This window comes from Haliotis asinina, chromosome 15, assembly GCF_037392515.1.
Source record: "Haliotis asinina isolate JCU_RB_2024 chromosome 15, JCU_Hal_asi_v2, whole genome shotgun sequence".
Classification (NCBI taxonomy): Eukaryota; Metazoa; Mollusca; class Gastropoda; order Lepetellida; family Haliotidae; genus Haliotis; species Haliotis asinina.
In genome coordinates this window covers 38280330-38302903 of record NC_090294.1, presented here as the reverse complement: position 1 = coordinate 38302903, position 22574 = coordinate 38280330, and the positions used below count along the sequence as shown (strand labels likewise).

The following is a 22574-nucleotide window of genomic DNA, read 5'->3' as shown; positions in this document are numbered from 1 at the left end:
TGCGCATTGACCAATATGTGCAATTATCGTACAACACTAAAGTTGATTTCATGTCAACACTGGGGAATATATTATAAAGTTTCATATACATTGTGTTGCTTTATTATACATGAGTATATATTATGGTACATGTTCATCTTTGCCAAGCACACATACAAACACATGCAAGCAAATCTGGCATGAAGGTTGGTAGGTGAAAATAGACAATTTCAATTTGGTGGCACTGATGATCTGAACAGACAAATAACAAAAAAGTTAATACAGAATTAAAACATCTCTGAGAAAGACACATTCAAGAAGCCTATCTAGAAATATTGAATCTTGCAATGAACACAAGCAGAACACATATTTGATCATTATCCATTGTTACAGATAGTGCAGAGTTGCTGTTCAGACTGTCTCCTTCGACATGGAATATAATCACAATTTGTAAGCCTGCCACTCAAGCAATAACAAGATAGGACAGAAAAAGGCTTCATTTTCTCTACCAATAAGGGAATCAAACTTGGACCAATGTTAAGATAAGCAAAACAACCATCTGAAACCTACAGCATTAGAAGTCTTTTCAAAATCTTCAACAGGGGTTCAAAAATCCCATCACCCGATACCTTGGACTAGTCAATTTTCATTTCGGGCAATTAAATAGTGGTATCTTACTTGTCTGTGGACTACTAGATAATTTCCACTTATGGGTTGAAACTGCAAATAATCTTGGATTTCATTTCATATCTGCTCATACTGAAGCTATTAGAGTTCGCAATAATAATAAAGTAGAGCTAGTAGAGAGTGAAATTATCACTGTTTGATAAAGAATCCAGTAAACATTAACATCACACATTGTGTCATAAAATAAGAGCAAGTGGGAAAATTAGTCAGGACAAGTTACTTTCTTGAAGTCACCTACTCTGTGGCAAGTGGCTTTTCAAAATATTTTTGAACCCCTGTTCAATAGCCATATGTCTGGAACTCACATCAGAACCAATGAAAGTTTTCACCACCAAGGATGTCAAAACATTCATAATTACACACACAGCATCTGGACTAAACTGGTAAACATCCAAATTTTCCAAAATTCACTGACAAAAACATCCAGCCATTCACAACTTCTTTCAAGACAATGCTTCACAAAACATTCAATAGTCTTCAAACTTTATGAGTTAGTCAGTGTATCACTGCTTGAATGCTTGAACCGGGTGGGGAAAGTCTCGAGAAAATTGTCAGAAGTTTAATGCTGTCAAGAGAGGCAGCATCAGATGAACTGATATTTAAACCTGTGACCAATGGGCGTGGGTACACCAAATGGAGGAAACTGTGAATCGCAGTGCTTTACACACCTATAAGGGACCGTTCATAATTTATGGCTAGAGCTAGGGGTGACTTTAAAGCGGGCCTCCCGTTTTGATCTAGGGAGGTAGTAGTGATGATGTTCACCAAGTTAGTACACATGTACTAAGGTTTCTGCAATTTTGTACATAGAAATTTATGCTTAAAAATTAAGGGATGGTGGTAATCAATCTCGTAAATGACATGTAAGTGGGGTGGAGGATTGTCACTTACTATGTACATAAATTTTAGGGAGGATCATTCACATACACATACTTCTCTCTAAAATCATCATCACCCTCCGAAGCCATACATAATGACCAGTCCCTAAGTCACCTGAAGTCCCTCAGGTCAGTTAGAACACACAACCTTTACTAAATGTAAACTGACATTAATAGTAAATCAGATGATTTCCTAAAGGGAAGGAAGGTGTTACAAACAACAACCAGTGTCCTTCGACAGAATTTAAATCATGATTACTGTAACAACAGATCTCTCACATATACCAGACAATCAATCACACCTCTCTACCCACAAGACACAACCATTCTTGTTTCAGACACAAACAGACGCATTCCCTGTACATTACATACACTTTCTCTTGAGAGTTATATTTTCAACTGACAATCGCTAAGATAGTCAAATCACTTACTACATAATAAGTAGTGCTATCAGAACTTAAAATTAAAAAAACCCCGATCTGATAAACTTGATAATCATAATCACCAGGGCTCCAGATAAGGACCATATCAGTGTATGTATGGATAAAAAATACACACCATACAGTATGAAATAATCTAGACAATGTAGCAGATACGCACCACAGCAATGGTGTATGCTTGTAAAATCGTTTATGGACGTGCTTATTTGAAAAAGTATTGTTATTGATTATTGACCTGTTTACATGAGCGCAACAATGTTGAGGTGCATATATGAAACAAAATACAAGACTAGTGATACTCCATTAAATTCCACGCCATACTCGCAACGTACTTTAAGGGTTTAAGTATTTCTATACTGACAAAATAAGGAGTACATACTCCCAATGTTGAAAATCTATCCAGAGCCCTGATCACGGTCCACTAAATATGCAAATGAAGTCATGGAACTGGAACCATGTGATAGGTTCTGATCATGGATGTGAGTATACTTCCTCTTGATATTTTGGGGGCATGTTCCCCTAATGATTTGATGCCCTTAGTTGCTTTCCAAAGTGTAAACAGCGCAGTTGCAAATCTTTGGAACTATATGGAGAGGACAGGATATTCATATAGTGCACATATCCACATAACCAATACATGCTCAAGGCGCTGGTACTCCTTTCTCTCTTGATCACTGAATGTCAATCTCAACAGCACATCATATTATCAATCTGAACTCCCCAGGGAGTATACAATCCTTGCAGCCACAAGGCACACACGTTATTGCGACTTTCTCAACCTTTTGACGTACTCATTCACTGCTGAGTGGGCATATAATGGGGAAGTTCACTTGTTTAGTAAATGATAAACATAAAAGGATTTTATACTAACTGTAACATGATAAATGGTTGTTTATGTGTGTTAGTGGTAAAGACGTAAACAGATAAACATATTAGGATTTTACAGTGTTTACCATAGTGGCAAAATCATTAATTCTACACTGGTACACAGTTACTTTATGATTGGCATAGCTTTCCTCCAAAACCCATGTATGAATATGTATGTAAATTTGTAGTATTGAAGTACTGCATGTCTTTTCCTTGTCTGGTCATGAAATGATGCTATGCATACCTTGCGTAGGTCAGTTTAGACCAACACTTTGCAAATCTTCTTGTAAATCCTACCATTTATTAATCGCAACTCATCTCACCTTTAAACAGTTAAGAAAGTACCATTGCCATGTTTACCAGGGCCCACTTGTACAAAGATGATCTTAGCGTAATAATTGTCTTAAGCCAATGTTAAAAAATGGGAGTTAAATCATTGTAGCTCTAAGATCGCTTTGTACAAGTGGGCCCAGAACAATATCAGTCCAATAACAATCAGATCTTCACTATGATATCTCACTAGTCACACTGTGGACCTGTTAGTGATGAGGCTCGTGCTGGGAATCGGAAATCAAATTAACTATTGATTACTGGATGACTTGTGGTGACTAATTAATAATTATAATCGAAATAAAGTTCGAAATATAGTCTTTTTTAATGTAACCACCACTTTTAAGGTTTTTTCCCAAGATTTGTTCTCTGCAATGAAATGCACGCTTGCAAAAACAAATATTTATCAGCATACCTTATTAGATTCGCACGGGATGTAAAATATATTCATAGACTGACTGACTGAGTTTGGTTTTATGCTGACTGTTTTCTTCTCTGCGTGCTTCTTGTTTGTAAAAATTTAAATTGCACAATATGACACAGCCAAATTTAATGGAACCATTTCAGATTCATTCAGCTCAAATACCCATGGTTAATTCACAGAAATAAAGCAGTTATCAATTGCTATCCTGTAGTTATCCTGATGTGACACGTCATGGAGACGTTGGGAGATTTTCCAACAAACAGGTACAGCTGAACGAGTGAGTATGGTTTTACGCCACTTTTAGCATTATTCCAGCAATACACAGTGGGGACACCAGAAATGGGCTTCACAAACTGTGCCCATTAAGGCAATTGAAGGCAGGTTTTTATTGTGACATGCCAACCCTTTAATCACTAGGCTACCCCACCACCTTGTATCAGTTGAGAGAAAGCCATCTGATTTTAATAAAATTGGGAACAATATCTGAAAGAAATTCACAAATTAGTAAGCATTTATCAAGACCTAGTTTTTAAAATAATTAAGCCATGCATCCTGGCATTCATAAGCAATTATTAACCAAAGACAACATCGAATAGTTGATGTTACTTCACATGTAATTCACAATCAGTGTCAAGATTCATTGACCAATCAGCGCTCAGCTTTAAAATTGGTGTGTTTCTTACAGCTTTACACATACAGAATCAGTTGTCATCTCACATCAAGTATCTACATCATCCTACTTGGTTCTATTTGGGATGGCAAGCTATAATCAGTCAGAATCCAACCTCTTTCTTACATTCAGTAACACTATCTATCTACATCACATGGTTGTCTTTCATGCAGTGCCTTTTTCTCTGTCATGTGACACTGATCACATGACACTGATCATGTGACACTGATCACATGACGAACACCTTGTCAATATCATCTAGCTTGTAGATTTCTCTTGTTCGTGGGCAGACAACTCGACCATCGTTATTTGAAGCCATTGTTGCAAGGGACTGAAACAGTAAGAGATTTAGGAATCACACAGAATTAATATGGACGAAGAGAAATACATTACTCCATATCAGTGAGCGAAATACCCACTGACCAGGGATGAGAATGGAAATTTTAATTTACAGCTGAAAACTAGTCGGGGGTCTGGGGGCCACCGGCCCCCATCCAGGTCCAGGGCGGAGCCTGGTCGGGGGCCCAGGGGGCCCCCGGAAGCTCCTAGGATTTTGGCATTTTACACACTAAATATGGCTTCTAAAATCAATATTAACACTGTATATATATTTAGACGTTTCAGAAAAATGACCCTGGGGATGTAAAAAAACGCGGATTTCCGCAGATCCGCGGAAATTTCTCATCCCTGACTGACCCCCTAGCCCATGGCTAGTAAAAATTCAGTTGGACCAGTAAATTTCCACAGGCCTGAATTTGCATGAGGTCTTCTGCATAGTTTCTACATTAACACCTTGGGCTTGTGAATTATGTTGTGGATGATCCTGACTCTCACACCTTTTCTCACACTGATCAAAATCCCATGATTTCTAAATCTTAAAAGTGATATTAAGTTCATAAGTTTGGAACTCAGTCTCCAATGCTGAACGAACAAATTTACTCACATTGTAACCGTACACATGTCCATTCGGGAGCATCATGGGAGGGTTGTTCTCATTGAGAGAGCCACCTGTGATTGTGCAGATAAGTTTGGAGTTGGCACAGTGAGCATACGGCAGTGGTCTAGCAAGCTCATTCAGGTGCTTGGAACACACAGGGCAGTTGGGGTTCTTGTTCTCTGACGTAGACTTGTAACAGTGACTGGTGGCTGTTAAGGAATTCTCACATACTGGAAAGTATTTATATCACAGATCTGTTAGAATGGTTTGACAAAAATATACTACTCAAAAAAAAAAAGAAACACATATCAATTTATACACTTAAGGTTCAGTAATAAAGGGCAGTCATGAAGAAAACCTGAATGAACATTCACCGTCCAATGCTGCAAGAAACTGTATGTCACAAATGACAAGTGTTCCAAGATCAAGGTCGCAGGGCAGTCAGTATCTTGTATGGCCACCATTAGCATCAATGGTTGCTTGGCATCGGCGTCCCATAGACTGGACCATATTCCGGATGAAGTGCCAGGGAATGAGTTGGTACTCTTCCTCAAGCCCACTAACAGAGCAGGTAACGTCTGTGACTGAGGGTCACACTGTCGCACACAACGATCCAATTCGTCCCACAAATGTTCAACAGGGTTAACATCTGGTGATCATGAGGGCCAATCAGAAATTGAACGTTGTTCTGAGCAAGGAAATCCCTGGTTAGTCTTGCTGTATGCAGCCGAGCATTATCATGCTGAAAAATGACGTTCTGGCGGTTCATGAAAGGAAGGACATGAGGCCTGATGATTTCATCACGGTAACGTCAAGCTGTCAAATTGTCCTAGACCTGAATGAGATCTGTCCTGCCACTGTAAGAGATACCAGCCCAAACCATGACACTTCCACCGCCAAATCTGTCCAATTCCTGTACAAAATATGCAGTGTAGCGTTCGTTACGACGTCAATATACACATGCTATTGTGTCAGGACGTCGCAGCATGTAACGTGACTCATCGCAGAAGATATCAGTTCTCCACCCTGCAATGGCCATGGGAGATGTTGGTGACACCCCTGACTGCGTTGTTGCTGATGTTGACGTGCGAGGAGAGGTCCTCGCAAAGGTCCTGGCACTACTGATGTTGTGGAAGATGCTGTGGTGAACCTGTTCCGCAAATGTCGAAGCTGAATAAACTTGTCCTGAGCGGGTGTGGTCACATGGGGTCTGCCTGAACTGGGGCGATCACATGTTGACCCTTGCTGCTGGTAATGATGCCAAGGTCTTGCAATGGTACTCTGTGACACATTCAGTTGCCTTGCAATTGCAGACTGAGAATCCCCTGCCGCCCCTAATTGACCAATCGCATTTTTGCGCTGAGCCTCAGTAAGGCTAGGCATGACTTCAATTCCAATTATAAAATTGTCAACTGTCGCAAGAGCATTGAAGCCCCCCCGACTTTTATTGGAACTGATGCATGGAATGCGCGCGCAAAAGGAAACGCATGAATTTCTTCCCATTCAAAATTTAATACATGTATTGAGGAAAACAGATTTTGGTGCGTTTTGGCGAGTTGTCCTCCGTGACAATGGATTCAAACTCGGAAATGTTTGCAGACAGCGTTCACCATAGATATACTAATTACATAGACACCAATGATTCAAATTCGAAAAGTTACATGGAAAAAAACTACCTATGGGTTTCTTTTTTTGAGTAGTTGTGAATCCATTGTAGTTCAGTATTGTCAGAAGTTGCTTGACCAAACAGAACTCTGGCGTCTGATTTAGGAGATAAATGTATAGATGAATGTTATGCAAAATTTATAGTCTGGATATTTCATTCGGCTTGGCGTGAGGTTTCAAATGATTAATTTAGAGACTATCAGTGAAGTCAGTAAAGGATACGGTGTTTTGAGTGAAGACAGTCCAGCCTGGATGGCCGCGGTGAAGACAGACGTACAGTTGAGCTGGTGCAATTTAAAGTTCTCCTCCCGAAACTGCTGGACGAGCTCTTGCCACCGACTCACATCTAACAGCTCCTGAAAAATCACAACACATACTAATTCACTCACTCGTCCTGAAACATCACAACACACACTAACTCACTCACTCGTCCTGAAACATCACTGCATACACTAAGTCACCCGCTTGACATGAAACATCACAGCTTACACTAACTCACTCCCTTCACCTGAAACATCACAGCATTCACTTTCACTTCATCTGAAACATCACAGCATACACTCACTCCCTTAGAGCACCGGCCCATCAGCGCCATACCTTATAAGGAGCTATCTGTGTATCGCTGGGAAAAGCAAGGAGCGCCATGACCTTCTGCACTGCTGGGATCTGGTCGTCCTCGACACCACTCAGGTATTTCCTGGCATGTCTGCATACACGAGACATTCAGCACTTAAGGATAAGGATACAACACTTGACTTCAATGCTACTGAATTGTGCAAATTGACGTGTAAATTCTGGTTAAATCTGGTTAAAGCTACCCTTCAGTTAGCTTGTCAACTGTGAACAGCATATATGTGATCGTTTGTTATATAAATGCTGCACTCAGCAATATTCTAGCTATATGGTGGCTGTCTGTAAATACACTGTAATGGAATCTCGACCCTAAAATCCAATGATCAACAGCCTGAGCATCAGACTACACAAAGGGGATACAATGACATGCATCAATCAAGTCAGCAAGCCTGACCACCTGATCCTTTATATTGCTTCTTACGACATGGGTTGCTGAAGGCCAATTCTTACCCGGGTTGTCACAGGTAGGCTTTATTTGATTCAGTGACATCCAAATCTGTTGAAAATTGTCAATTTCAGTGGCCCCTCAATTTCTGTCCTGCTTCATAATGAAGCAGACGTGACACATGTGGTCTCACCTTAGGCAAGTGAGTTTGTTCAAATTGCTTCTGTTCACCAGCAGTAAGTGGGTACCTGGAGGGACACGTCATGTCACTAATAACATCTTAGCACCTCACGGGCTGCTTGGGATGTCTGGGTTAATAACGTTAGCACTTTGAGCAACACAAATGTGTAGAGAAGGCCCTTTATACATGGCCATTATTAAAAGTTCTCACTTTTGTTACAGGTTAAATCTTTGCCTGCTGCATTCAGATACCACTGTTGCAGGACCACAGGTATGCTTCTTATAACCAACATGGTTGGTATTACCACAGGATAATCAGGTGTATATTTAGGGAACTTCAGAAAGTTCAAACAAGTTTGTGAATTCATATTCATATCATGGAAACTTGAAACATTTGTAAGCTGAATGATGGCGGAAATGAGGGAACTGTCAGCACTGATAGGTTAGCAAGAAGAAAAACGTGGTAACACTGATCAAGTTAAAAATGCCAGAAGGGTGATAACCATGTTTACACTAGCAAAAAGGAGTAACTGTTAGCAGGCAGGTAACAATGTTACGAGTGAGTGAGTGAGTGAGTGAGTGAGTGAGTGAGTGAGTGAGTGAGTGAGTGAGCGAGCGAGCGAGCGAGCGCTCAATCCATCCCTTATGCTGCTTTTGAGCAACATTCCAGCAGTATCACAGGTGTCACACCAGCAATGGAGTGAGCGATAGAGCAAGTGAGTCTTTATGCCGTTTTACATGTGGTAAACTGATAAGCTTCTGGTGTAACAACATAACCATAAAGCCAATAAAGTCAACAAGTTAAAATTTCATGAGTCTAACATGTTTCAAGAAAGCTGTTCAAATCAAAGGTTTATAAATCCAAGGATATAACGTATCCACTATGCCATGGCAGCACTCCAATGAAGGGTGAGGCATTCTCTGTATCACATGACTGATATTGACATTGCTGTGTACTGGTGCAAATGACAATGAAAACATGCACAATAATGGTGTTTCACTTACTTGACAGCCTCCAGTCTCTTATCACTACGGACCAACTCAATGAACTCTTGTCTGCGAACTTTGAATTCTAGGGTACTCTGAAACCAAGGCAAAATTGATGAAGACGCTGCTTCCATGCTGGATGAAGTTTCCTATTTTCATGTGATAAGTTTGGTGTATATCCTGACTGAAACAGGGGTTTATTAAAGATGTAAAAGTAAGTGACCTTTGCATGTAAATAAAAAACAAGAGATAATTGGTTTAAAAGTGACATCTTTTATTATATTGTTTTATTCAAGTTGATACTCTCTTGAACTCATTTTAACACTTTGTTTGAAATGTATTCAATGCAATTATATAGAACTTAGCATTAAAAGCTTATCCTCTTTATTGGTCCTCATATCTCAACAAAGACACACAGTTATTCTTTCAATATTACCAACATGAATGTAATCATTTCACAGTCTAAGTAAACTTAGTCTCAGTGTATTTCGTTACACTCCACCACTGAGTCTAACAAAACCTAGTAGAAGTTTGCGTCAGGTAACCTTTGCGCAACCAATGACAGTCCAATCAAATGCGAGACGGTTAAATAGATTTTACCAATCAGACAACGGCTACTATTTAGGGATCGGAGGGACTTTCAAAATATTCAGGTCACTGACACTGAGCTCTCCACAAACAAAAATCCGCATAAAACACAATCTTTTGACCTGCAGTATATACGCTTTGGGGTTCCTGTTGACATGGTTACCATTAGCTAACATTTCCGCAAGATGACATCCTTGAATATTACCAAAAAGAGAGGTGTTCGTGCAGTGGCAGAGTAAAAGATTTTATTGGAACGTGTATATTATACTGTTATTCTATTTTGAAGTCAATTTACAAGGCATCTTAATACAAAGAGACATCATTCAAAAGTAAGACTTAGAGACTCAATAAGTTCTGATCGATTTTGCATAATCATGATCTGTCAAACAGACCAAGAAGCAAATATATCCAAGAAGGCCCATGCAAGTCTAGAAAATGTGGCAAGTCTAGAATTCCATAGTTTCCGACTGAAAATGAAGAGAGTCTCAGGGCTCCTCTCCATTATATGTTATTTCTTTTTTGTACTGTGAGCTTTCCTTTGTAAAATATGTTCATTTCAGAGACTAGTTGTTAGTCCAGTACACATGAAATCTAGGTCACCTTTGAACAAAAAATATGATAGAAATAAAAAGTAGATAACCTTCATCTTTCGTAGTTTGGACTTGTTGTCATAGCACCACGCAAGACAGGGCCCAGTTTCATGTCTCATCAGTGATTCCTCCACTTCTTTTGAGGTGAGGAACAATTCTATGTTCGTCAAATCCTGCAAAAAAATCCACCTTAGCTTTGTGAAAACTGACACACATTTTTTTCCAAATATAGTCAGCTAACAAGATTGTTGTAACATACATGAAAAACAGCTGTGCTAAAGTCAATGAAACAAAATGGAATTATGCATTAATTAATAATTTCACAACCAAGAGTAATGGTACAAAATCTGAATTTTTAAACATTTTTTTTCAGCATGGAAGAAAGGAATTCAATCAAAAAATAAAATCCTTGCATGCCTTTGTTTGGTACATTTACTTGATGCTAAATAAGTTGATACTGAAAAATTAAGGTCTGTAAAAAGGTTAGGAAACAAGTTCATATACAAGAAAACTAAAGGCATTTTCCAAAACAAAATGGCAACAAAACGAAAAGCTTGAATAGACAATATGCAAACATTGGCAAAATATGGCGTACCTCAATTTCTGAATGCCGGGCCAGCTTGAGAGCAGTATTATAGTACCCAGCCCGTAGGAAGAACTCCACTAGCATGCGATCTAGGCGCTTCTTCTGCCACAGGGGGCGCGCCTCCTCCGGGAGATTCTCCGCCTCCTTCAGGTGCTCTACTCGACGCTTGATGACTCGAGCAGCCTCCAGTTCATCCTGGATACTTTCATCGGCCTGCAGTGAGTGAGTTTACTTTTACCCTAATGATCAGTATTTTTTAGTCACTTTTCACTATTTTTCAAGGTGGAACTTCCTGCTAGTGAAAAAGCAAATTACTTGACAAATTCCAATTTCACAAATGCAAATCACACATATTCCAGCCATATCACGATGGTCTGTAAATAATCAAGTCTGGACCAGACAGTCCAGTGATGAATAGCATGAGCATCAATCTGTGCAACTAGGAACCAATGATGTGTCAACCAAGACAGCGAATCTAACCACCAAATCCCGTTAGTCGCCTATAACGACAAGAATGGGCTACTGAAGAGCAACTGTAACTAGGACCTTTATCTATAAACTGCAGTCTGTAAACAATGAAATCTGGACCAGACAATCCTGTGATCAACAGCATGAGCATTTGGTCTATGCAACTGGGAAATGATGACATGTTTTGATGATGTGAGTCTGACCACCCGATCCTGTTAATTGCCTTTAACACCATGTATGGGTTGCTGAAGACCAATTATAACTCAGGCCTTCACAGGTTTGTGTAAGTGTGTGTGTGTAGGATGTAATTAAGAAAACAATCCCATAACAACTTCATAACAAAAGGACAAAACACTTGCTGACTTTAAATATATCTCTTTTAGAAAGACCAAAACACACAAAGGCAGCATGGGTTACATAAATACGCAAAATGTTCAGTTTTTCAAGCCATGCTTTAGCATTAATAGATTAAGTGAACAAACTGATAAACAGATGGACGAATGGACGTAAGGATGATTGAGAGGATGGACAGTCAGTACCCATTCCCACATCATCCCCCTACTTTATGGCATAATATGATAACACGAAGTATGGGCCAGGATCTACATTTTCAAAGCTCTCTTAGCACTAAGACAGTTAAACGTGCTATGAGAGCTAAGAAAATCTCGGTCCAGGCAACCAGTGATTGTTTTCATGTAGAGTAAGTGTGTAAGTGCTTGAGTATCTATCTGTCTGTGGTGGTGGTAGTTGTGAGTCTTGTGTATGTAAGAGAAATGCATTAACACAATCCCTTGAAACCATTAATTTGGGCTAGCTTCCTGTAATAGTGAATCTATAAAGAGAAAGGAAGGGTATTTCATAAAAAAGCATTTTGGCTTATTTTTTCACAAAGTTTTACAATTTTTATTCACTTTGTGTAAAGACCCTACTAGCAAGCACTGAAACATAATACCCATTGCTAGAAAGAAGGATAATTTGCTTGACCTTTGTAAACTGTGTTCATCTTTTTTCCCCAGTGGTTCACTATATTCTTAGAACTTCCACGGTCAGTGGGTTAATTAGAATAATCGAAATTGGTAAGTTACCAAATGACCATGCAACAGAGCACATTTTCTCTTCATCAAAAACACACAGTTTTAGAACTGTTTTGGCATTGAAACATTTCACGACAGAACCTATCTTTGAAGTTATCACATCCTGAAATATGTTTCATGCTTAGAAAACTCATTTGACTTACTGAACGGACATGACTGAATATTTTTTTCAAGATTCTGGGAAGTTTATGTTCATGATATATTACTCATCACTTTAAACTAGCAATTTGCATCATTTTACAATGGGTGTATTCTGTGAAATTAGCAGTTTCTAAACAAATGAACGAACGAACGAACGAACGAAACCTGAGCGAACTAGATTATACATATCTTCATTAACATCATGAATGGACAAATCTGAAATATGACCATTTTATTTTCCATGAATGCTCGTTGGATCAACTGTCAGATTTCAACCAATTCCAAACAATAGTATACATTTCAATTACAAAACATGAGACAACACCACTGATATCAGCTGCAAAGGAAAATACTTGCTGTAACTGAATACTTACCTATATGAAACACCGAAACATGTGAAGGTTTGATACAAATGCAACATTTGATAATAAAATATTCACTGTTGTTCAAGCTGTGCTTTAGAATTAATCTACTAAGTGACAAAACGAACAGACAGGATGATGGCCAGCATCCATTCCAACATTTACCCCCAACATCTTGGCAGAGCATGATGACACAAAGTATGGGCCAGGCAAACAGTGATTGTTTTCATGAGAATTATCCATACTGTCACTAGTGTCCACACTTTATGATGTTCCATTTCATGGTGACATGATGCAGATCTTGATAATCCATTTTGTACTCAAACAAACAAGCATAGTAATGGGGTTCAACTCCATGTCAGAAGCAGTGGTGCTGGCAGTGATGTTGACTGCTGACTGTTAGTCTATTTGTACTGTAAAGCTGCACTCACACATAAACATATATGTGTAATTTTAAGAGAACATGATAGGCAAACTGGGTAAAAATTTTCATTTGTACAAAACTGGAGTTCTATTGTTTTCATATTCTTAGCATTTAAAGGTATATCATTTTCAGTGTTCCAAATTGCACATTCAAGTTTATCTATTTTCAAGCGGGTTTACTGTCGTAAACCAAAGGTTTATGACAGTGGTCTGTAAATACTCAAGTTTGGTCCAGACAATCCAGCGACTGACATCATAAACATCAGTCTATGCCATTTGGATACAATGACATGCTTCAACCAAATCAGCGAACCTGACCACCCAATCCTGTCATCTCTAACAACAAGCATGGGTTGTCGAAGATAATTCTAATCTGGATCTTTACACTAAATCACAGCTACCTAGGATTAGGACATTTACTGCAATGATATCACGTAATATCTGCAACAAATGATTTTGCTTCTAAACAATGAGGCCAAGAACTTTTTAATCACCCTTGAATCTTGTGAACAAAATGCGATATTCCTTCACAAAAGCTGCACAGTAACACACTGACCATAGGATAAATTGTGAAAAGATTCATAAAAGTAACAGCCAGTATGTTTATCTTTTTTCTATCTGACAATGACCTACCTTCCTTTTGAGGAATGTTAGCTTTTCCACCATGTTGTCAAGGACTCTTGAGACATCACCCACGGAGACGCTACTTTCTTGCAGACATTTCTCAAGCTCGTTACCAGCACCTTGTATGTGTGACACTTCACGATCAATATTTTTTTGTGCTGTTCGAAACTTTTTGTTCAGTACTTCATATGGTACCTGTATGACAAGAAAACACCCCAAAATTATGAGATGGTTTAATCTGAATTGAAAATCAAATTAAATGATCAGTACCATGACAAATATCTACTTAGAAAAGTAAATGACACCACCATTCCTGAAAACTGATTCAGGTCTGCATATAGTGACATGCAATATACCATTCCTCAGCTGCAATTAGCGTGTGAACGTGCTCGTGAACGAATCACTCAGTGAAGTTTCTTGGGAGAAAATTGCGCCCATAACCTTCGTAGTTGTTTTTACTCATTCTACGCCAAAGAATATGGGCATGTGGTTTTGATAAAAAGCCTAGACATAAACCCTGAGTCGAAAACCTAAACTTAACCCTAAAACAAAACATCAAACATATCCTGTATCCCCAAAATAATCCTAATAAATGGAATACATTTCAGGCAGGGGTTACGGGTGGAACTCTTACCGTTTCTTGAACTGTCAAGAGCATAAATAAGTATATGGAAGAAAACGTTTTATTATTTTGTGTCTCCAAAATTTTGGTGCTAAGCGAAACGACAAAACACTTATTTCGTCTATCGTACATGTTTCCTAATAATTATGTCACTTTTTGGCGTCGTCAAATGAACCCCTTTAGCCACCGCGTCTAAACGTCTAATTGCATCTGAAGTTGACACTGTCGATGTGTCGTGACTGTCTGGTTTCAGGTTAGTTTAGTTGGGTCATTTCAGTAATGACCCGAGGCGATTGGTTTTCGCCTTAAATCTCGCAAGAATGGTGTTAATCTTACGCATGTTTCAAAACAGCGTGAAACTTGTATTCTGTACCGAGATTTGTGTTGAACTGAAAGAAACTATCGCAGATTATGTCTGAAAACCATCGTACCTTCAATGTTGGATGTTCCAAAGACTTCACGTCCGCCATGATTGTTTGACCCGGAAATGCATAAAACTATTGTGTTTTGGGATTTCTTTTTCAAAGTAAAACTTTTTTATCATAATGCAATTTTCATTTGACGGGCAAGACTTTCATTGTGTTAAAAAATATCACTTGTAGATATTTCGTACATCACCGTATCGGTTCCGGAAAACTCCGAAGAGCCAGATCTCGCGGCACACTGACTGATGATGCGAGATTTAGCGAGAGCACGCGCCATTTAGCGGCAGGACTACTGACCACTGAAAGTTTTTCAACACTCGAGAAGAAAGCCACTCAGTTCTTGAAATTGTCGATAATAATTACGATTTTTCGAATAATTGAAGTCCTAACACGCTGAGCACCATCCCGGTTTACCCAGGAGGTGACTGTGGATAACGCACGGAGTGATTGAATCGTGTTCACAGGACGGACTGTGGCGGACATTGCGAGCCTTTGTCTTGATCCGAAAGGTGAGTTTAATCGAGTCGCGCTGACCCAATGGCGAACATTATGTCGCAGTTTGATGTGTAAATCAGATAATACGTGAATTACATTAGTCAGCAGATCGATCAAGCATATTGCATTTTTGCTGTAATTTTACTTTTAACTTTTCAGTTGTGAAACAGCCAAGTTGGCACAAAATTAGGTCATTGCTTGTCGGGGAGCATGGACTCGATAAGTCCGCTTATGATTTGTACGCTTCAGTGCAATTTTTTTCTCTCGGCAATCGACAATTATTGATTCCTCTGTGTTTGTTGAAGGAGGCAGGCGTGATTCCTCCATCTGCCGAGATGTGGCACAAACTGACAGGCGCGTGTGTTCAAAATATCCCAGTTTTGACTATTTGCAGACTGCACCATGGGACATCCATGTCGGTGCATTTTATGCAAATGACCCCCAGCAGAGGGGTGTCGATTTCGCCGAGGCTTGATGACGGACCGTACTTCCTCCCTTTGTTTTGCCCCTTGCTAGTGTCAAATAGTTTCGTAGACAGGCAAATAAAGCCACATTTATGAATATTTGAACGGTTTTGTACGAATTGTAAAGCGCATTTCAGGAATTTCCAAACATTGAACAAATCCTTCAGTGGGTCTCTGAAGTTGTCCAGGTGGTGTGTGTGTATTGACAACAATGATAGTGTTTATTAGCCTCTGTATAAACGTCATAAATTATCACTTGATAAATTGACATGGCTAACTCTGAGACTTGTAATTGATTTGTGCCCTTCAATCTGATGAATAAAATTACTCTCTCTAGCTTGGTATGGTTTGGCTCTATTTGAATTTAGCACAATGCAAACACTGGCCCAAATATTTATTGATTCTTATAGGGTTAGATTCTGTGTCAGAGATGGATGGTGATTATGTAGAACTGGCAAGTGAAATCAGTGTTGGAAATGATCTCTTTTGGCGTGACTGAATTGTTTGCAATTTCAGATTTAACACACCTCTTTTTGGCCTTGATTACTAGGCAGAGACAGTGCTTGCTTAACTGGATATTGTGTATGTATGTTATGGTGACCTTTTCACAGCCTTTAAGCACATGGCATACATTCATTTAGCTGCTTTAATATTTTGCGTAGCATTGGAAATACTGTGGCGAGGAATTAATATTGATAAATGTCTTGAGTCCATTTGCAGGTTCCATTTGTTATCTGTGTGCTTCTAAATTCTGATAACACAGGAATGTTTCATTTATCGTGATCATATTATTATTTGTCAAATGTCAATAGTTTTTGTGTTCCTTACAACATATATGAAATATAAATGATTAAATGATATGGACATTGTGCATGTGTGTAAATTTGGTAGTTATCCAGGTAGATCATTATGGACTGAAACTGCTGTGAACTGATTACATTGTTTATGGAATCATACGCTTAAAGGTCACATGCAACGTAAAATACATCTTTGCAGATTCTTATACCTTTCGGTTTGCACAAACCATAACATGCCAATTCAACCTATAAAGTTGAAGTTGAACATGCGATGAAGAAAAATGCCTGCGAAATGAGAGTTCCATCGATTCACTAAATTCACTCCACCCCCACCAATGATTTCAATAGATATGCTGCTCTGTGCTTTTAACACGTGTAGTGAATAGGTTCGCAGATCTTGAAACAGTATGCCTGCCTGGACTATGAGGTTGTGAGCAATAGTCTAGACTTGGTTGTATATGCAAGCAAGTAAATAATTTACTCGTTGCATAAAAAATCAAAACATGTTGATTGTGATAAGCAGACTCTGTCACAGGGAAAACTCAATGTTTGGTTTATTGACACCTATATGTTTGCCTGTCTATCTGCTGACGACAACATGCGACTTCAATGATTGATAACATGAAATTTGATATTAACACCTATCAGGCATAAGCAAAGGCCCAGCTTAACGTATCGACAAATGAACCAATGAAAAGGCTTCATTACACATGAGTACACACCCACCGACTCTCTGTTTCTGTATCATGGCTGCTTTGTTTCAAGGGAGGTAAACCCAAGTACAAAATATTGCACTTTTGATTTGCGCTTATGCACTCGTAATTTTGTTTATTTATCTTTTCTTAATCAGCAATGCATTTTATATATCCTGAAAAAGTGATGACTGTTTGATTTTTTGGTTGCAGGAGACCTTTAAGGCATCTGTATTCCTTGTGGATTTCTTTTTTTTTTTTTTTTTTTTTTTTGTAATGCCACATTTTGATAGTCAGTGTAAGATATATGTAAGAGTGTGATGTAGTTCATAATTCTGTCGGGAAAACTGTGCAGCATATTTTATGAAATGGTGAGAAACATGTCTTCGGTTACTATTTGAAGTTGAAAGCTCATGTAACGAATGCAGATTTGTCCCAAAATGAAGTTGGAATTTGTTCATTTAGAGGTGACCCGTAAAGGCCAAGGGTTAGAATAGACCTTCAGCAACCCATGCTTGCCATAAAAGGAGACTGTGCTTGTCGTAAGAGGCGACTAATGGGATCGGGTGGTCAGGCTCACTGACTAGGTTGACACACGTCATCCGTTCCCAATTGTGCAGATCGATGCCCATGTTGTTGATCACTGGGTTGTCTGGCCCAGACTTGATTATTTACAGACTGCTACCATATAGCTGGAATGTTGCTGAGTGTGGCGTGAAACTAAACTCACTCACTCACTATATGTAGATGTATTTAGTATCTTCATGACTGAAGTGATAAGTGGAGATTTTCATGATTGTTTTTCAATCAGGTAGATAATGGTTGCAGCCTTCATGTGGTACATTTTCAGATGTTTGTCTCTTGAGTTGAATGTGTAGTGACTAGTTAGGATTCATTTATAGGCTTGGGAAGTAGATCAGAGCAAATAACGCACCCGATATGTTGCCCAAGTGATTCCATACATAGAAGTCATAAATTCAGCAAATGTTTCTTTCAAGAGAATTTGCTCAAATGTTTGTCTTTGATTTTGTCATAACTGTTTTTATGATATCCCATTTTGTTAGTTGATAAGGCATATTGTTTATGTATGCAATTTTTCAAGTCTTGTTGAGGACAAACAGGAATGTTTGCTGGTTAACATGTTTTGTCATCATAGTGGTAGGTGTTGTATTGAAGACATTGATGTTATTTGGGTATGACTCAATCTGTATCATCTTAAATTTTAAAATTTTAATGAGAAAAATGCCCTGGAATGGCTTTGTCTTTTGAATTTTCAAATACAATTAAAAAAGGCAGGTTAAAACCATCTTTATCAGATGACTAATATAATTCAGGTGATATGCTATGGCTGCAGAGAATTTAAGGTGGATATAGGTGGAATCTTTCCGTGGTTTGCTCATGTAGAGTTTAACCCAGTTTAACCCAGTCATCCAGTGTTTGGTAGACAGTGCAAGGACAAACCAACACAAAACAACATTTATGCAGCTGTCTACCAGTTTTCTAGAAGATAAGTCTTGGAGTGTCACATCTGTCAGTGCTGGGCATGTTATGATGATCCAAGGTCAGGGTGATCTCCGTATTAGGCTATCACGACACTAGTGAATATGTATTTCATATACATTAGGACTTCAGTTTGTATAGCAGTATTTTTACAAAAATCACATTGGGTAGACAGTGTAACTAGTTTTGTTGTCATCTTAAAGGTTTATGTTAAAATGTAAACTTAGTCACTATTGGCTGAAATATGTTCAACGTGACTATAGGTTTTAACTGATATAAATGTACAGTTTCATTGATCTGTTTCCCAGAGCAATTAATCACATATATGAAATCTTTAATCATGGCACAAACTGTCCAGCTTGATAATATCAGGAATGTATCATTTGTTTTCAGGGAAATAGTGTGTAGAAAATAGGACATCTACAAACGCCAAGATTCATGTAACACAGGCTCACAGTATGTCAGGGGCAGCGGGGTAGTCTAGTTTTAAAGTGTTAGCTTGTGACACTGAAGCCCATTTCTGGTGCCCCCTGAAATATGGCTAAAAGTTCATTATACTGAACACACTCACTCACTGTCCAACAAAATATGTATCCCAGTAGATTGCAATAGTGTATTTTTAATACAGTCTTAGTATTTACACCTGGCAACATAATACAGGTGTAAATTGATTTGTGTTTGTTTTTTTTTTATAAAGTATTATCTGTTACGCTTTGTGGTAAATTTCCATGATGGCGCCCAGGTTTTAATTACCTTCGTGGCTTACTGGAATACAGATTATCATGTCTCCATAAAATTTGAGAATAATCCTTAATAAAAATATCATTTGTGATTCACACCAATTCCTGTTGCTGGCTACTAACAGAGAATGCCATTCTGATGTAGTTTGAGTTGCAGACACGATGTATGGTTAGCGTGACATGACACCCAACCAAGCATCATAGGATGTTTCATGCAATCCATATTTATTGATATTATTACATCACCGTCAGCTGTTGGGGGAAATTAGGTGAATATACAACATAAACGCTCTGCTGCAAAGTGCAGGTTCAAAGTGCAGACAGAATTTGTTGTCCCAATATGTTCAGAACTGACATTTAGGGCCACTGGCTGCCAATCATTCATTGTCGTGTAACATTTATCACCAGTTCATCAGAATTTTACATGCACATTACCGGTCAGTTACATTTCTGGGATTTTCTTTCCCCATAGAATTGGACAACAATAAACAACACTGAAAGAAAATTCTTCAAAAATCCTGAAATAAAGAATGTACCTTTTCAAACATTTAACAGTTAAATCTATTTGGAAATCTGAAATAAAGTCCATGGCCCAGTTTAACAAATTATTCATAGGTTTAAGACTGTTTAAATATGTGTTGAAAGAAAGAGGATAGTTGGACTGCTTGTGAAAATGAGCACCTTTGTCACATCATTCTACTTGGCCTGGCATGAAGGTGGGAGCAGTTAATTGTCAAGTCCTGGAGCTTGAAACTTAATGTGCTAATCACGACAACTAGCACGACAACATCCACATCTGTCATTTTGAAGTTCACATGTCATGAGAGGTGTAATTTATTAATTTAAAGCTATCAATATTTGTTGTATCACTTGACCCATTTTTGCAACAGTGTTTAAGGTTCGGCTTCAAAATTGTGTTTTTTCCAAGCTTGAAAAATCGCTTTTACATCATTTTTAGCACTTTTACATCATTTTATCATGTATATTAAAACTGTATACTTTACCCAGACTGCAATCTTGCTTTGGGTACAGAAGTGAAGTCTACTTTTGTCTCTTTGGTGTGCACTTTCCAAAGAATGTCAGTAAAAGAATATTTTTGAAAAGAAATATTTTTTTTAAAATTTGTTTTCACCTGTTGTTCAGTGTGGTTCTAAGGCTCTGAGATCATATTTGAACCTTGTTACCAGTTTGATGCCATATTAATTTGACTTTCGTTATTAATTTGAAAATGCTGTTGGCGCCTTATCACACGAGGCAAGATCTGGGGCCCTCAAATTGCTCATTTGGAAACAAGACTTGTTCCCTTATCCTGATAATAAATTTGATATTTTTGTTAATTTTTAGCATGTCTCTCAGTTGCAAACTATTTTCTGAGAAATGAATACATTTCAACTTCATTTTTGATAAAACACTCATCTCCTTAACTTTCAAATGTATCCCTTTAAGAAAGAAAAATGAGACCTCTGCATATACATACTTCATGTAAAGTGGCGATGTTTTATAAGTAGGCAATGAAGAATGGCGTATGTCAACACGAATAGTTTCCAACAGCAGCTCGCTGACCTTAATGAATTTTGACTAGCTTGAGGCTAACAGAACAGCGGAGGTTCACTTTCCTGATCATAATTCCAGAATGGGTCGCGTCCCATCATGATGAATTTGCCCTGAAACTTTTCGAGGAACAGATCGAGTCTGTGCATGTACCTCGGTGTAATCAATTTCTATTTTTGATACGATGATTTTCTTCATCTAATCGCAGACTGTATCATATTGTTTGTGGTTCATCAGTTTCGAAAAGGACCCTCTTTTATTTATCAGGGTTTTTCAGTGTTCGCTCAAGAGATTGTTTCGGAGTGTTTTGAGTCATCAATTTCAGTGAGGTCCACCTCTATTTTACATCTGCCCATCTATTTAACATTGGAGGGGGTCCAGAAACATTATTTTCATCAATTTGGACCCTCTCAAACTTTCACCCAAATCTAACACTGTTTTTTTTTTTTATGATTCCATCGCCCAATGCCCAGGACAAGTCGGTTTTCATTTTGGGCAATCAAATAATGGTATCTTGCTTGTCCATGGGCCCGCTACCAGTTAATTTCAACTTGCGGTTTCTCACTGCAAATGAACTTGGATTTTATTTCAGTTCTGCTCAAAATGTAGCTCAATTTCGCATTGATAATAAAATAGAGCTATGTTTCTTTGCTATTTATTGCTTCTCGATAAATAGTCCAGTAAACAGTAACATCAAATACCATGTTGATTTATTATTTCATATCTACATCATCATAATTGTGTTATAAAAATCAGGGCAAGTGGAAAATTAGTCAGGACAAGTTACTTTCGTAAGGACAATTGGCTTGGGCAAGCAGCTTTTTTTTTTTTTGAACTGAACCCCTTGTTTACTGTGCCCATTCTTTAGGTCTGTTTTAAATTTTTTTTGTGCCCAGAAGTAAGTTTTCACTGTTTTTGGTCATTTTTGAGGCCTTGCTGGATTGAAAGAAGTGTAATTATGTTCATTGCATTGTATGAATGAATAGTGTTGGAGGAATGTTTTTCTGTTAAACTTAAAGTACCATGAACACAGTTAAAACATGTTCATTGTCGCTAGATGTCACATTGGAACTAAATTAAAGAAAATATTTGGGTAGAAGGAATACCTTGCAACAGTGTTTAAATACATTTTGGTTGAGGTAAATTTGTCACCTTTATCACTTTTGACAAGACATTTCAGTAGTGTGAAGACAAGGTATTTAGAATCAAAGAATTTGGCTTAAACTGCATTTTTGTACAGTGGAAGCTGTTCCAACCGGCACTCATTGGGACTGGAGAAAAATCCACTTTAAACAATGTGCCGGATTGTAGAGCTGATGATAAATGTACAAGCCACTAACGGGACTGAGA

At 38.3% G+C, this 22574-nt stretch overlaps 2 protein-coding genes across 3 annotated transcripts in view; one reads left to right on the top strand and one right to left on the bottom strand.

Annotated features, from left to right (window-relative positions):
• Positions 1-79: 79 nt before the first annotated feature.
• Positions 80-15045, bottom strand: LOC137265178 (E3 ubiquitin-protein transferase MAEA-like). The gene is made up of 9 exons (XM_067800514.1): positions 14992-15045; positions 13948-14133; positions 10836-11039; positions 10291-10413; positions 9081-9157; positions 7475-7583; positions 7100-7233; positions 5219-5414; positions 80-4606 (listed from the first exon to the last, which is right to left on the bottom strand). Exons 1-9 carry the CDS (start codon positions 15028-15030, stop codon positions 4505-4507), a joined length of 1170 nt encoding a protein of 389 aa, XP_067656615.1. The 5' UTR covers positions 15031-15045; the 3' UTR covers positions 80-4504.
• Positions 15046-15201: 156 nt separating this feature from the next.
• LOC137266388 (C-terminal-binding protein-like) overlaps positions 15202-22574 on the top strand; it is a 45218-nt gene continuing 37845 nt past the window's right edge. The window contains exon 1 of one of the 2 annotated variants that reach the window (XM_067801887.1): positions 15202-15494. The gene's annotated coding sequence lies outside the window, so the exon portion shown is untranslated. The remainder of the gene's footprint in view (positions 15495-22574) is intronic. The other variant, XM_067801886.1, reaches the window with a different exon arrangement.